The 13,260-nt window shown below is 53.5% G+C and overlaps 1 protein-coding gene and 1 long non-coding RNA gene across 3 annotated transcripts in view; one reads left to right on the forward strand and one right to left on the reverse strand.

The window, feature by feature from the left end:
- TRABD2B (TraB domain containing 2B) overlaps nucleotides 1-13,099 on the reverse strand; it is a 212,571-nt gene extending 199,472 nt beyond the window's left edge. Inside the window, exons 1-2 of the mRNA XM_032494222.1 lie at nucleotides 12,130-13,099; nucleotides 9,503-10,063 (exon numbers count right to left, since the gene is read on the reverse strand). Of these exons, the coding sequence (XP_032350113.1) occupies nucleotides 9,503-10,063; nucleotides 12,130-12,231 (663 nt within the window). The 5' untranslated portion in view covers nucleotides 12,232-13,099. The remainder of the gene's footprint in view (nucleotides 1-9,502; nucleotides 10,064-12,129) is intronic.
- Nucleotides 12,441-13,260, forward strand: part of LOC106728877 — a 33,196-nt gene continuing 32,376 nt past the window's right edge. For both annotated transcript variants that reach the window (XR_004325009.1, XR_004325010.1), the window contains exon 1: nucleotides 12,441-12,575. This is a non-coding gene — a long non-coding RNA (uncharacterized LOC106728877). The remainder of the gene's footprint in view (nucleotides 12,576-13,260) is intronic.

A 13,260-nucleotide genomic window follows, 5' to 3' on the forward strand; every position in this document is an offset into this window, starting at 1 on the left:
TTCAAATGGGACCCAAGGCTTAATTTACTAACCGCCGAAAAGGCACACTAAGTCCCCAGGAGATAAAACTGGCCAGGAAACTACCTCACCTTAACAGGGAAGAAGCAGGTAAGTCCTTTAAACAGAAGAAGAGGAAGTGGAAAAGGCCTGGCCTTTTATCTTTGCACTTTGGCTTCCCTGGGCAGGGCCGGGCCAGCCTCGCACTGCTCTTATAAGAAATGTGCACTTTCACTCACGGAATCCTGTCCAGAGAGGTGGAGCATCACTGGACAGGCAGCTGGAGCAAAGCCCACAGCGCTCTGAGCCCTGCCCCCTGCCCCCGCCCCCCCACCAGGGGATGGGGAGGAGGTGGGCAGGACTGGGAAGTGTGTGCCTTACTTGCCTCAGCCACCCTCCCATCCCCCACCCCCCCACACCTGCCAGTTTAAGGGAGCACCCAGAGAAGGAAGAGCATCATCCTTCTTGCTCACTTTCGTATCAAGGACCACACAGCCCAATGTCTGGCACACAGTGGGAAATAAAAAAAACATTTCTTGAAAAATTATATATTGATGCTAATATAAAGATACAATAATAACTATGAGTTGTGTGTCTAGCACTCTACACAAACCAGTTAATCCTCACAGCAATCAGATGAAATTGACAGATGAGGAAACAGAAGCGCGGGAAGGTTATGTAACTAACCCCAGTGACCTACAGTGACTCTGGGCATGAAAGGAGCGCAGGCCCATCCTTGGCCAGTGCCCGAAGGCATCCTGGTGGTGGTGGCTTCTGAGCTGAATCTGTGCTATGCTGTGTGACTAAAGAGTAATTCTTGGCTTTGAAGGTTGAATCAGAACAGGGTGTCCCACTGAATGAGGGAGGTGGGGAGGACGCTTTATGCAGAGAACGTAGGCTCCCAAGGTAAGAGTCAAGGAGAAGTAAAATTGAATGCCTCCCCCTGCTCTTTCTGACCCAATGGGGAAGAAAAGGAGCACCCCAAGAATAAAAGATGACAGGGTCTCAGCACTCAGGGCAGGGGAATATATGCACTGCCTGCAGGGGAGATGGAGCGTGGTCAGGTACTGATCTGAAAGCCTACAGGTTCCTTCAAAGAAACCACTTTGCCTGGTCAAGGGAGGAACACAGGCTAGCAGCAGGGGCCACTGAAGACACTACACAGGACCTGGGGCCTCAGGCCATCACCCAGAGATGGCCCCAGGGCTCTGACTTATATGGACCTAGTGTGATGACCCTCTGGCTCTTGTCAAGGGTAGCCAGGCGTTCAGGGTGGCCCCAGTACAACTCACCCACTGTTAAGGTCTGAGTGTTTGTGCCACTGCATCCATATGTTGAAGCCCTAACTTCTATTATGATGGTCTTTGGAGATGGAAACTTTATGAGTAATTAGGTTTAGAGGAGGCCATGAAGGTGGGGTCTTCATGATGGCATTAGGACTCATCATGAAGAGAGCTGGCTCTCTCAGACTCTAACTAATATGTTATGTCAATTAAGCCTCAATAAAAGAATTAAAAAGGAAAAGGGAAGAAAAACCCACAATGCTCAAAGCCAATTACATCATTGCACCTAAACTTGAACTACTAAATTATGTTCAGGTGGTATCAGCCCAGAGGGGACAGTCCAATCTGGTGACCAGCATAAAAGTCTGGCTAGAAAGGGTCATTTGCTTGAAGAGTCTCGGCTTTTTTTTTTCACTTAAAAAAAATTTTTTTAATTGAAGTGCAGTCAATTACAATGCATCAGTCTCTGGTGTACAGCTCAATGTCCCAGTCATAATGACTACCCTCAGGAAACCTTACCGCTTCAGGGGAGTAAGAGTTACCTTGACAATAAAAACTGGGGAGGGCTCACAGGTAGAGGGAACACATAAGCAAATGCATGGAAGCCTGACCCAGGATTGTGTGTGAGAGAGGAAGGGAGAGAGACCCGGAATAGGTCTGCAGCACAGGAGCCCTGAACAAAGTAGCAAGTAATGGGTAAAATTAAACATTTTAAAATGAAAATAAAGTAGAGGGGTTGGAGTGAACCTGGAGAGGCTCACACTAACTCTGGGTAGAAAAGAGGAGAAAAAAGGTCTTTGTTTGCAGGAAACAGATGAGGAAGACAAAATAACAAAGTGTTTCAGGACGGAGAGAGAGAAATCCAACATGGCTGTAACATCCATGGATGTTACAATGTCCCTGCCAAACAGGCGAGTGACATTACCGGCCTGTCCACGTGTCTCAGGCAGGAAGTCTAAGGCTTTCTGTGAATACAGAGGCCAAGACACAGCCCCTGTTAGCATCCAGCACTGCCAACGCCTCAACCCAGGATACACCACAAAGCCCCAACTTCAGAACTGGAACACATCCAGTCTCATTCTGTAATCAACTGTGAGTATATTTTGAGCTAGGTTTTGAGGCTGAGTCAATTAGGAAAGAAAAGACTGCCTCAGTAATAATTATAATAGAAAGTAAAATATATGAGGGCTGAAAGAATAAAATGCCATAAAAAATTTTTCCACAGAGGGAAAGAGATGTGGCTGGGTCATCAAGGAAAGCCTTGCCCCAAGTCTTACCAAGCAGAAAAGATTTAGTAGCATTCTGGGAAGACTTCCTGGAGGAGGTACAGCATTGAGCTGAGCCTTGGAAATCTCAGAGAATTCAGGAGTAGAAGAGAAAAGGAGGAAATTCCTGCAGAGGGAGGGGGCCGAGCACAAGCAACAGCCTTTCCAAGCTTGGGGCAACGTTTCGTGTTCCAGCGGATATTCTGCGCAGATTTAAAAGCCTGCGGATCCTGGAGGAGCTGCTTGGCCAGACGGCTTGGCAGCGGCTGAGCAGAGCTGAAGGCTGGGCCACCGGCTGCCTGTGGATTAAGTGGGCGGACAGAGAGCCAGTGATGGGAGATAAAAGGGAGTGAAGTGGATAATATTTAGAAGCAAACTCAAGGGGGAAAGAACGCAGCAGCCCGGCTGGCAGGCAGCAGGCTCGTCCCATTCTTCAGTTTCCTCCCTCAGAAAGCTGCATTACCAGGCGACCTCTTCCTGGCTTTGAGAGATGTCCAAATGGGAACTATTAACAAAGGCGCGCTCCCATCTTTATCTCTGTCACAGAGTGCTTTGCCGCTCGGCTTTTCTCTCTTTGGCCTGGGATCTGCTGGCGGGTGAGTTGCGGGAGGGAGATCATTGTGTTTTCGGATGAGTCTTCTTGGAATTCATGAGAACTGGTCCCTTCCAACTCTAAGATTTTAGAAGTCTGTGTGTATGAGCTGAAAAGTCTTCAAAGCTAAGGGGCTAGGATTTCACGATGTGAAGATTCTTCGAGTCCAAAAATGCCTCTGAGCCTAATGTTCTAAGATTTCATCATTCTTAGATTCCCCGAGCCTCCGAGTGCCGAGTTAGGACTGGGAGATTCTGTAAATCAGAAAGACTACATGCTATGAATTTCTGATTATGAGACTAGAATATTTCATGACATCTTGGTCACCTCCAGCTTTATGGCCTCCCTCTCCTTTGATGGAGGTACCTAAGTGACCCTGTGCATCTGCTCCTGAGTTTGTTTTTCCAATACATTGGGATAACATATTAAATGCTGAAGTCTGAGTTAAGCAAGGCAGACAGAAAAAAAGAAAGACTGACAGAGACTGCTCTGCTATCAGGGTCTCTGCAAACAGCTCTCTGGGCACACAGAGAATCTGAGAGGACACATGCCTAGGGGGTCAGAGGTCCCCAGGTGATTTCCACACCGTGTGACAGACATTTGCTGAACAGCCTCAACCACAGGGCTCCGTGTGGGAGAACAGTGGGCGTGGCAAGTTGCAGAAGGAGGCGGGGCCAGAAGCAGCCTGTTTTCCAGGCCCGGTTCTGGAGTTAGTTGTGCAGACTAGGCCAGCCTGTGCTTGAAGCCAACACTGACAGAGGGGGTCTCACTCTGCGGCTGACTCTGGGGAGAAGAGGGCTCAGCAAAGTCAGAGGTCCTTTGGGGTGCCCAGACATCTTCAGGGAGCCATCTGACCCCTTCACTCTGGGGAGGGCCCAGAGAGCTGATGGGAAGCCACAAGTAGGGACTAATGCTGTGGACTTGAGGGACCAAAGGTCAGTGCTGCTGTGGCTGCCATGGAGGCTTGTGGGTGCGGAGGACTCAGGGATGGCTGTTCTGGGACGATGGGAAGTAAGAAGTGGGTTCTCCAAGATGCTCAGATGTGACAGCAAGAGAAAGGGAGAATGCTCTCCATGTGAAGTGTGGAGACAGGACACAGGGGAGACTAAGGCGCCCCGTGCATGGGTTCCCACGGCTGTCAGAAAGGACTGATAATGCCCACTCTCTCTGGCTTGGCAGTCAACTCCCTATGGGAAAAATCTAAGCCGTTCCCGGGTCTTTGCTCACAGCGTTGTCCCAGCTGACACTAAGGTGCTCTGGTTGAACGAGTGAGGGGGCCTGTGAGGGAGAGGAGTGCTGGTGAAGGGAAGGCTGGGCAGCTGCCCAGCGGACTGTGCCCCGACAGGCTGGGGCTCCGTCTGCTCTGCAGGCTGGCAGCAAGGCAGTGGGATCACCCTCCGGAACCAGCAGGCTTCCTGACAAGTCGGTCTCAGCAGCAGCCCGCCAAAGGCAAGCCCGCCAGCCCCTCCCAACTGCAGAGAACTCAGGCTCAAAGTCTCAAGGTGGCCCAGGGGACCCAAGACGAGCACTGCAGAAGTCAGAACTGGGCTCACCCTGGAAACCAGCTAGCCCACACTGTCCTGGGAAGAGGGGGCAACCGAGGCCTGGAGAGGGGCAGGACTAGCCCAAAGTCACGGGCAAGGTAGGCAGGGGGTAGGGCTAGATCCTGCTTTGTATTTTAACTACCCGCTGCATGGTTTCCACATGTTGTGTCCTGGTAGGAAGGCGTGGAACCATTAAAGTTCCAGAGGGGGCTCTTCTCTGTCTCTTGTGCTATCTTGCTTCATTCATTCACAGCGGACGGCAGAAGGAGGGGAGACAGGGATGGACATCGCGGTTTCTGACCATTCATTCATTCATTCATTCATTCTCTCTCTAAGTACTTGCTGAGTACCTAATAACATGTGCTGTCCCCTCAGGTGTAAATATAGAACTTCTGACTATAAACCAAGGGGACGCTTTATTCAGCTGTGCTGCTTAGCCTGTGTCGGGGTGCCATCTTCACAATGGTCCCTTGGGAAGCTGGTCATGCCTCTGGGAACTCCCATTTTAGAATCATCTTCAGATCCAAGTTCTAAGCCAGGGAGAAAATCAGTTTCAGCACTTTTCAATGATCTCTTTCTATATATTTTTTATATTTTACTTTATTTAGCAAAATATGATGACCTCCCTCCACTCCAACACACACACACACTCAGATAATGCCATCTGATTATTAAAAACAAAAATTATATCATCTCTCAGAATCTTGAAAAACATAGACTCTGGCATCAGGCACACTCGAGTTTGAATCCTAAGTCCACTTGACCTGGCTGTGTAATCACGACCAAATGACTTAACCTTTTTAAGCCTTGATTTATTGTCTGTAAAAAGAGATATGACACATCTTGTCACATCTCTGTGAGGATTAGAGATGATGTATTTACGAGGTCTAATACAGCGCCCTGTACAGAGACACAGCTCAATAAATGACGGGTTTGCGGTTTCCAATTCCCTAGAGAGGGGGCTGTGAATTTTACGAACATTTTGGACACCCTTGGCAGCCACGCCCAAGTGCTCAGGCTCCACACACACTGGATGGGTTAAAATACAGCCAAGCACAGAATGGCAGGTCCTAATTTTCTCACTCTGCCTCGGAGAACCACATAACTTAGGTGTCCTCACCCAGTGCCTCCACTGCACTGGGGGGTGGGGGGCGGCACTGTGGCCCCCGAGAGGGAGAAGGCAGTCTCCTAATCAGCCCAGTGTGTTCGTGGCAGCTGGTACCAACCCCCAGCGGCAGCCAGCAGAGCCGACTGAAATCTGCAGGTCCCAAGGTTGTCACAAGGTCTAGGCTCAAGGCGCAGGCATCCCCAGGCCCCCGAGACCTTTTATTACTCCAGCTTCACTCTGTTCAGCAAAGCATGGGAGTGGGCTGCCGGAGGAAGGAGCCAACAGGGCAGAGATGATGCGTCCCATCCGGCCTTCCTCTTGCCTGGTCCTGAAGCAGGCTCGGACTCTTTTCCAAGCACAGGACCTCCATGTAGGTAGTCATTTTACTTTCTCAACATCCTCCCACAGGTAGTGTCTTCTCACACCCCCTCAAAACCAGCTCAATTGTGAAAGGCTGGTCAGCACTGCCCCATTCGATAGATAAGAACACCAGAGTTATATACAAGTCATTGGCTTTAGAGCCAGAGCTGGGACTGCAACCTAGAAGCAAGTCTCCCACCTGTGAGCCCACAATGCTGAGCTTCTGTTACACATTAGGGAAATCTTTAGAGGACCCGCTTTTACCATCCCTGCTCCAGCCACATAGCCAAAGGAAATAATGTCTCCAGAAGTTTAAATTGTCCAAAAAGTAAAATTTTAAACCCTTAAGCCCTAAAGGAAAGAAGGGTCTGAGGGACAAACTACCTAGACGGAGGCCATCTAGACAGGCAGCATGGGGCAGCAGGAAGTATGAATGCTTCCTTTAGAGTCAAGCAGACTGGCTCTGTTCCTTATTAGCTATGTGACCTTGGGCAAGTCAGCCAACCCTTCTGAGTGCCCACCTTAGAAAGCCATAGGGTTGTGAGAACCCAACAAGATGGAAAAGCATGCAGAGCCTCCTGCAGGGTGCCTGGCACGAGCAATGGATTGTAACTGCCCCGTGGAACGTCAGGGCTGGAATGGTTTGGATGATGACCTAATCCTGGTGTCTCCTTTCACAGGTGGGAAAAACAAGGCCCAGAGAGGGCAAGTGACCTGTTCAAGGTCACATAGCAAACTCTTGGTGACTTGGTTGGGTCTAGTACCCTCAGTTCATATTGAAATCAGAGACGAGAGCCAAGAAACCTGATCTTTCAAGCTGTGCAAAGGTGGAAGAAACTTTTTCAGTGATTCCGCCAGCCAACGGAGCTTTCTTTCTCCATTTAGCAAGGAAAAATTTGGTATTTCTGACCAGAATAAAATATGACATTTTGAGAAAAGCTAAAAGTAAAACTAAAATCCCAGGTCTTAACAAAAAGACGCTCTTTTAAGGTTTCCCTTTCCCACCTCTCCCTCTCATTGCTAGCCCCCCAACTCAAATATTTTGCAATAATAGTAATGCTGAGAGGAAAGAAAAAATAAAAATCTGATGCACTTAACAGATATTTCAGTACAATAATGCATCACAGATGTTCATATCAAACTGTGCACGCGTGCATACAATTTCTCTGAGAAGGCTGCTGCGTTTCTGACTTTGGGGTTGGGGATCCCTAACAACCCCGGCTGCCCAGGTTCTGGAATCCCTCCCTTCCTAGCTAGCCCACAGCTGCCCACAGGGATGGAGGAGAGATTTCATCACCTCGCTCCAAAATGATAACAGGACAAATTGGCGGGGTCAGGCGCTCTGGCAGGTGGTGAAGGGTCTGCCGATTAGCGAACCGAGAGGAGACCTGTTTTCTTTTGTTCAGGACTTGCTTCCACAGCCCTCTCGAGTAGCTGAACCCAAGAACAATTTTAAGAGCGGGCCCAGGCTGGTGATGGGGTAGGTACATTTTTGAAACCAGAGATTTGAGGCTGTTTGATCTTCAAACATGGGCTTTGGATACTGTCAGCGGGCTCCTCGCAGGCCGATGAATGGCTCTCAGGAACTTTTCCTAAAACATAACCTCACACACTTTTCAGCAAATGTTTCAACCTACCAAAGCCGTCCATTGGTTGAACAGCAGTGTTTCCAGACCTCAAAGAAAGATAGTTCTGTTGTTTTAAGAGAGACAGATTAAAGCCAGGGGCTGTTTAACCAGCGGGTCTGTGTGCTCACTTCAGCTCTCCGCCAATTCCTCTGTGGTTGGTACAAAGAGGGTGTTGAGAGTGACAGTGGATCCCCCCGCCTCCCCAGCCTAAAAGAGATATCGAGGCCAGACGGGAGGCCTCTGAACAGAGGGGCCTCCCACAAACCTGCCCCCAAAATGAGATGGGCGGTGAGCGCTGGGGAGCCCGACGCAGATAATATCAGGTCTCAAGGCTGGAAAGGGAAAAGTGACTTCAGAGGGAGAAAGCCGGTACTTTCAGAGGAATCAGTGCTGGGCCAGAGAATGCACAGGATTTTTCCCCATGGAGAAGGAGTCAGGCGTAGTCAGAACCCTGCAGGGCGTGACTAACTGCCCCAATATTCCTGCCACCAGGGCCCTCTGGGTAAGGAGTCCACAATTATGGGAGAGCCAGCAGGAGAACCGACAAACCAGCCTTTCATTTGGCCGGCAAATCAATCTGGCTTCTTACCTCCCTGGGGACAATATTGCATTTCCCCTGGAAAAACAAAAGCTGGAGATCTCCGAAAGGGGATCAGTTTCTACCCTGTTTCCCTGGTGAAGAGCTTGCAACATCTCGGGAGCAGCAAGCAGGTCTGGTTCCGGTGGCAAAGTTTCCAGTCCGGCCAATTTACAGGGCTGTCTCCCTACTCAAGGAGCACGTCTTGGGGACCACGCCTCACTTGGGGCATGCACTCAGGCCCCTTCTTGGGACCTCCTTGTAGGAGCCACCATCTCCAACTTCAAGCCCCCATTCTGGGATTGACAGCCCGCTCTCACGGCGCAGATGTGAACTCATTGTTCCCAGAGCCTCAGAGTTGAGTTTGGGGCCAGAGGGTTGCGAATGACCTCTGCCCATGGAGAAGAAGCTTTTAATGACATTTTGCTGGATCAGGTCTCTGGCAGCCATAGACTTTAAACCTCCTAAGCTCCGCCTTTCTCCCTACCCACCCCAACACCTGAGGCTGAGAAATCAGAACTGTCAACCTTTAAGTGAACACATTTCTCTGAAATTATTAACCCCAAAACTATCCTTGCTGATTTTCCCTCAGCCTAGGAAAGCAGTCCGAGGGTCGCCTGGAGCTCTGCAGAGACTCGGGAAATTCAGCAGTGCTTAACCTCAAACAGCAAGCCAGGGCCACTAGAGACCAGGTCGACCGGGTCTTCCTGCTCCAGCCTCAGGAAGCATGTCTCCCTCTATGCATCCTCCATACAAACACATGGCTGCTGCCTGCATGTGCCCACACTACGGCCTCAGGACAGCCTCCTGGTCTCGAGTCCCCAGGCCCTCAGGGAAAGCCAGGTGCAAACTGGCAACTCGCACTTTTGGTTTTTCATCACTCTGAGGCTCCTGGAGAAATGCTTTCTGCCCAGGCAAGCACAGCAGATGGGGAGTGTCTACACTCAACAGGTAGCACAGCTGAGATAGAAGCAAAAACACCCAAACTCTTCCCCCCCAATTCTAGCACGTCACCACACAGGCAGCCCCAAAGAGGCTCTCCCTTTAGGGGAAGGACAGGGCTCTGGCTGCCGGAGGAATACAATCAGAGAAGAGGTGGAAGGCGCGTGACGGCTGCCAGGCTCTGGTGCGGGGCGCCGCGGACCTACCTGGGAGAAGTTGAGCCCGTTGAGCGGATGGCACTGCTCCTCCACGCGCTCCACGGCCCCGGTGCTCTTCTTCATCTTCTCAGCCTGCTGGGCCAGGTAGAGGTCGAGCACGGGTACGCCCCGGGAGCGCACGTCCGTCTCCGTGAGCGAGTTCACCATGAGCATCACCCACACTGGCCTCTTGCGCTCCCAGTTGCCAGCGATGGCATTAAACAGGTAGTCGGCATAGAGCCCCTTGCCGCGCTGCGCAGGCGTCATCCAGGACGGCATCATCAGCTTCACGTAGTCCAGATGGCGCTTCAGGCGCCAGTAGAGCTCGTGGGGCAGCACGTCCTGCAGGTTCTCGCCGTGCGGCAGCAGCTGGCAGCTGGCCAGTGCTGAGATGGTGTAGGGGTCCGTCAGGTCCAGCTCAAAATAGACGCGGGTGCTGGCCTGGAAGGCCGCCTTGGAGTTGTCTGGGATGAAGTCCCAGACGCGGGTGTAGGGGACGTGGATGGTGCCAAACAGGTAGGCCGGGGGGTCACGGCGAATAGTCCACAGGAAGGAGTTCAGGTCCCTCTGCTGCAGGGGGAGAGGTGAAGGAAGGCAGTGAGGCTAAAGGCAGCAGAGTAAGCCCAGGTTAGAACAGAGGGGGCAGGTGGAGGTGGGGGTAGAAGGCATAGCCCTCCATAGGGCCATGGGAAAGAGCTAGGGCTTTGGAAGCAGAAAGACCCACTTTCAAATCCTGGCTTTGTCCTGTCTGAGCTGTATGATCTTAAGCACACCGTTTCACTTCCCACAGACTCAGTTTCCCTATCTATAAAATGGGAGCTGAGAGCTGCCACCTCAGGGATTGTTGAGAGAATGAAAAGACACATTCCATGTAAATAAGCCCTAGGGGCAGTGCCAGGTACAGAGGAAGGAGGCAACGAAAGAAGCTCTTTATGATTGGCTCTCGCTGTGAGCACCAAGGACTGCCACACCACCTGGGAATATTCACGCTTGGCCAAGCCAAACCTTCACTGGTGTTTCATGGGGAAATGGGGAGAGGGGGACCAAGAGTCCTGCTCTGGCAAGAAAGGAGGAAGTCATATAACTTTTAAATCCAACCATTAGAAGATACATTGCCAAGAGCACTTTGAAAGCAGAACAACTATTAAAAATAGCACACCTATTTAAACAGCTACTTCCCATTCAGCAGGGCGGATACAGTTTTCTTTTTGGAGGGCAAGTCTGGGGTGTCAGCTACTCTGCTCCACCAGCTGAAACCACAGATGAGAAAGTGCTTTAAAACCCACAGGCTAAGTAAAGTCTCAAGGCCCTGGTTTGGGAGGGAAAAATTCTACAGAATTAGTCCCATGAAATGTACATGCCTTCCAGGCTCCTCCCCTAAAAAGGTATACCTGGTCCCCAAGTCCAATTCTCTGTCATCACCTAAGCTCTGATGAGGGGTGGGTGTGTGTTGGGAGGGAGGGGTGAAGGAGGTACATGAAGACTTGTGTCATTTCTCCAGATACAGTTAAGGCTAGGAGTTAAGGGGCACAAGAAAGGGACTATCATTTCTCTCAGGCAAAGTCATTTTCCATCCAGAAGACTCCCCTGGACTGCCCACTGCCGTCAACCACCTGTAAGCTTTAGGTCAACTAACACAATTTTTCTGTCTGATTCTAGCACAAATGAAGAGTATCTGTCAGGTGAAGGGAACAGTACCTTACTTTACTAACAATCAAAAACTGTAAAGCTCAGCATACTGAAGAGAGATTAGTTCTCAGCACCCAACCAGCCACGGAGCTCCCAGTGTCCGCACAAGTCACGATGGTGGAGGTGCACCTTGCCCAAGGTCAACTAACTCCCAGCTAACTGGGCAGCCAGTGAGAACCCTACCACCTTTTCTTGGTCCCTGGCCTCCAGTTCAGGGTTATTTTCAATGCATTAATGTACACTTTGAGGGAGAGATACCGAGGAAAACTGAGATTTCTTAGTTTGGAAGGAAAATTAGGAGAACCAGTAATTACTCAACCCCCAAGGAAATACTAGGCCAGCATGTCCTGGCACTTCCTTTTCCTCTCCTCTGGAATCTTCTCCCTTTTCGTGAGATGGGGGCACTTGGGGCAATGGGTGCTGAGGCCTGGGCTGGAGAGGGAAAGAGAAGTGGGGACTAGCCCCAGGGAGAAAGTCTGCCTCAGGTCAGACTGCGGGGGGTGGCCAGAGGAAAGCCTGCGAGGGGATCCGAGCGTGTGAATGAGAGAGGAAGGGGCAGAGAAGAGAAGGGCCAAGAATGGTAGAAACAAGAGTCAGAAGTGGGCAGAGAAGAACCAGAAGGTAAGGACAGGATAAAAGTAAGAAAGAGAGGAGTCAAAGAGGGCACAGAGAGGAAAGGTCCAAGCAGCACCAGAAGCCTAGGAGAGCCCGAGGGCGTCAGCGTGTGGAGAAGGAGCTGGAGAGGGAGCGCCCCATCTCGGCTCCCGACACGGAGCCGGAGCCCGGGCGGCAGAAGCCAGGGAAGGGTTCCCGAGGCAGCGCCCGGCGGGCGGAGGTGGAGCGGGTGGGCCAAGGTGGGTGCGGAAGACGGGACCCCCAAACCAGCGTCCCCACGGGTCTGAAGTGGCCGGGCGGCCAGGAGAGTGGCCGGGCGGGCGCTCGCTCACCGATCCGGGCGGCCGGCACTGTCCTCTGTCCGGGGGCTGCGGGCGGGCGCGGGTGGTGGCGAGAAGGGCGGCGAGCAGCGGCCCCGCCAGGGCGGCGTGCATCCTGCCGGGGCCCGCGGGACGCGGGGGACCCTCCTGGGCGGCGCCCCCTTAGCTAGGCTGGTAGCCCCCGGCTGGGCACGGAGGTTCCTCTGGAGCGCTGGGCTTCAGACGCGGGATGCCGGGAGCCCTCTGGGGCGTGGCTGGTTGTCCCTGCCGGACCTAGGGGTCCCTCTGGGGCGGGGCTCCGTCTGTTGCAAGAGGGGGACCCTCTGGGGTGGGGCCCCCTCACCCGGGCGCGCAGCCTGGTTGGCGGAGCCCCGGGGTTGTGAGAGCGCGAGGAGGTCGTGGAGCGCGCGGAGGTCCCGGAGCTGCGTCGCGGTCCAGGGACGCGCGGGGCTCCTGAGGTAGTACTGGGACCGCGGGCGCGCGGGGTCCCGGGGTTATGCTGGGGACCCAGGGCGCGCAAGGGTCCCAGGGGTGCGAGGTGCTCCAGGGGGCGCGCGGTGGGACAAGTGCGGCGGCCGGCGCGGCGGAGGCGGGGGTCGGGTCCGGGGCGCCCGGCGGCCCCCGAGCAGGGTTCAGAGGGGCGGCGGGCGGCCGCGCGGCCGTTGCCCGGGCTCCGCCATGCTGCTCCGCGGCCGGGAGGGAGGGAGAGAGGAGGGCGGGAGAGCGGCGCGGAGCCGGGCCGGGCGGGGGGCTGGGGCCGCCGGGGCGGGGGGAGGGGAGGACCCGGCGCGGGGGGCGGGGGGCCAGGGCCGCGCCGGGCCGGGCCGGGCCGGGCCGGACCGCAGGGAGTCGGGGCGAGCTCCGTGCCCGGGCGCGGCGAGGCGGGGTCTGATGGGCATGGCAGGCGCTCGCTCGCTCCTCTCCTGCTCCCTTGCTCGCTCCCTCACACACGCGCGGAGGGAGGCGAAGCCCGCAGCAGCCACTTCCCAACTTTCCAAACTTCCCAGCGCAACTTTTTCCTCTCCTCCCCTGCCCGCGCCTCCTCCTCCCCTTCCCTCCCCCTTTCCCTCGCCAGTTCCCCGCTGGGCCGCAGCTTCCGCGCACGGCCGCCAGAGGGCGCCCGGGCCGAGGCCCCACAGGGCC

The sequence above is a fragment of the Camelus ferus genome, chromosome 13 (genome assembly GCF_009834535.1).
Source record: "Camelus ferus isolate YT-003-E chromosome 13, BCGSAC_Cfer_1.0, whole genome shotgun sequence".
Classification (NCBI taxonomy): Eukaryota; Metazoa; Chordata; class Mammalia; order Artiodactyla; family Camelidae; genus Camelus; species Camelus ferus.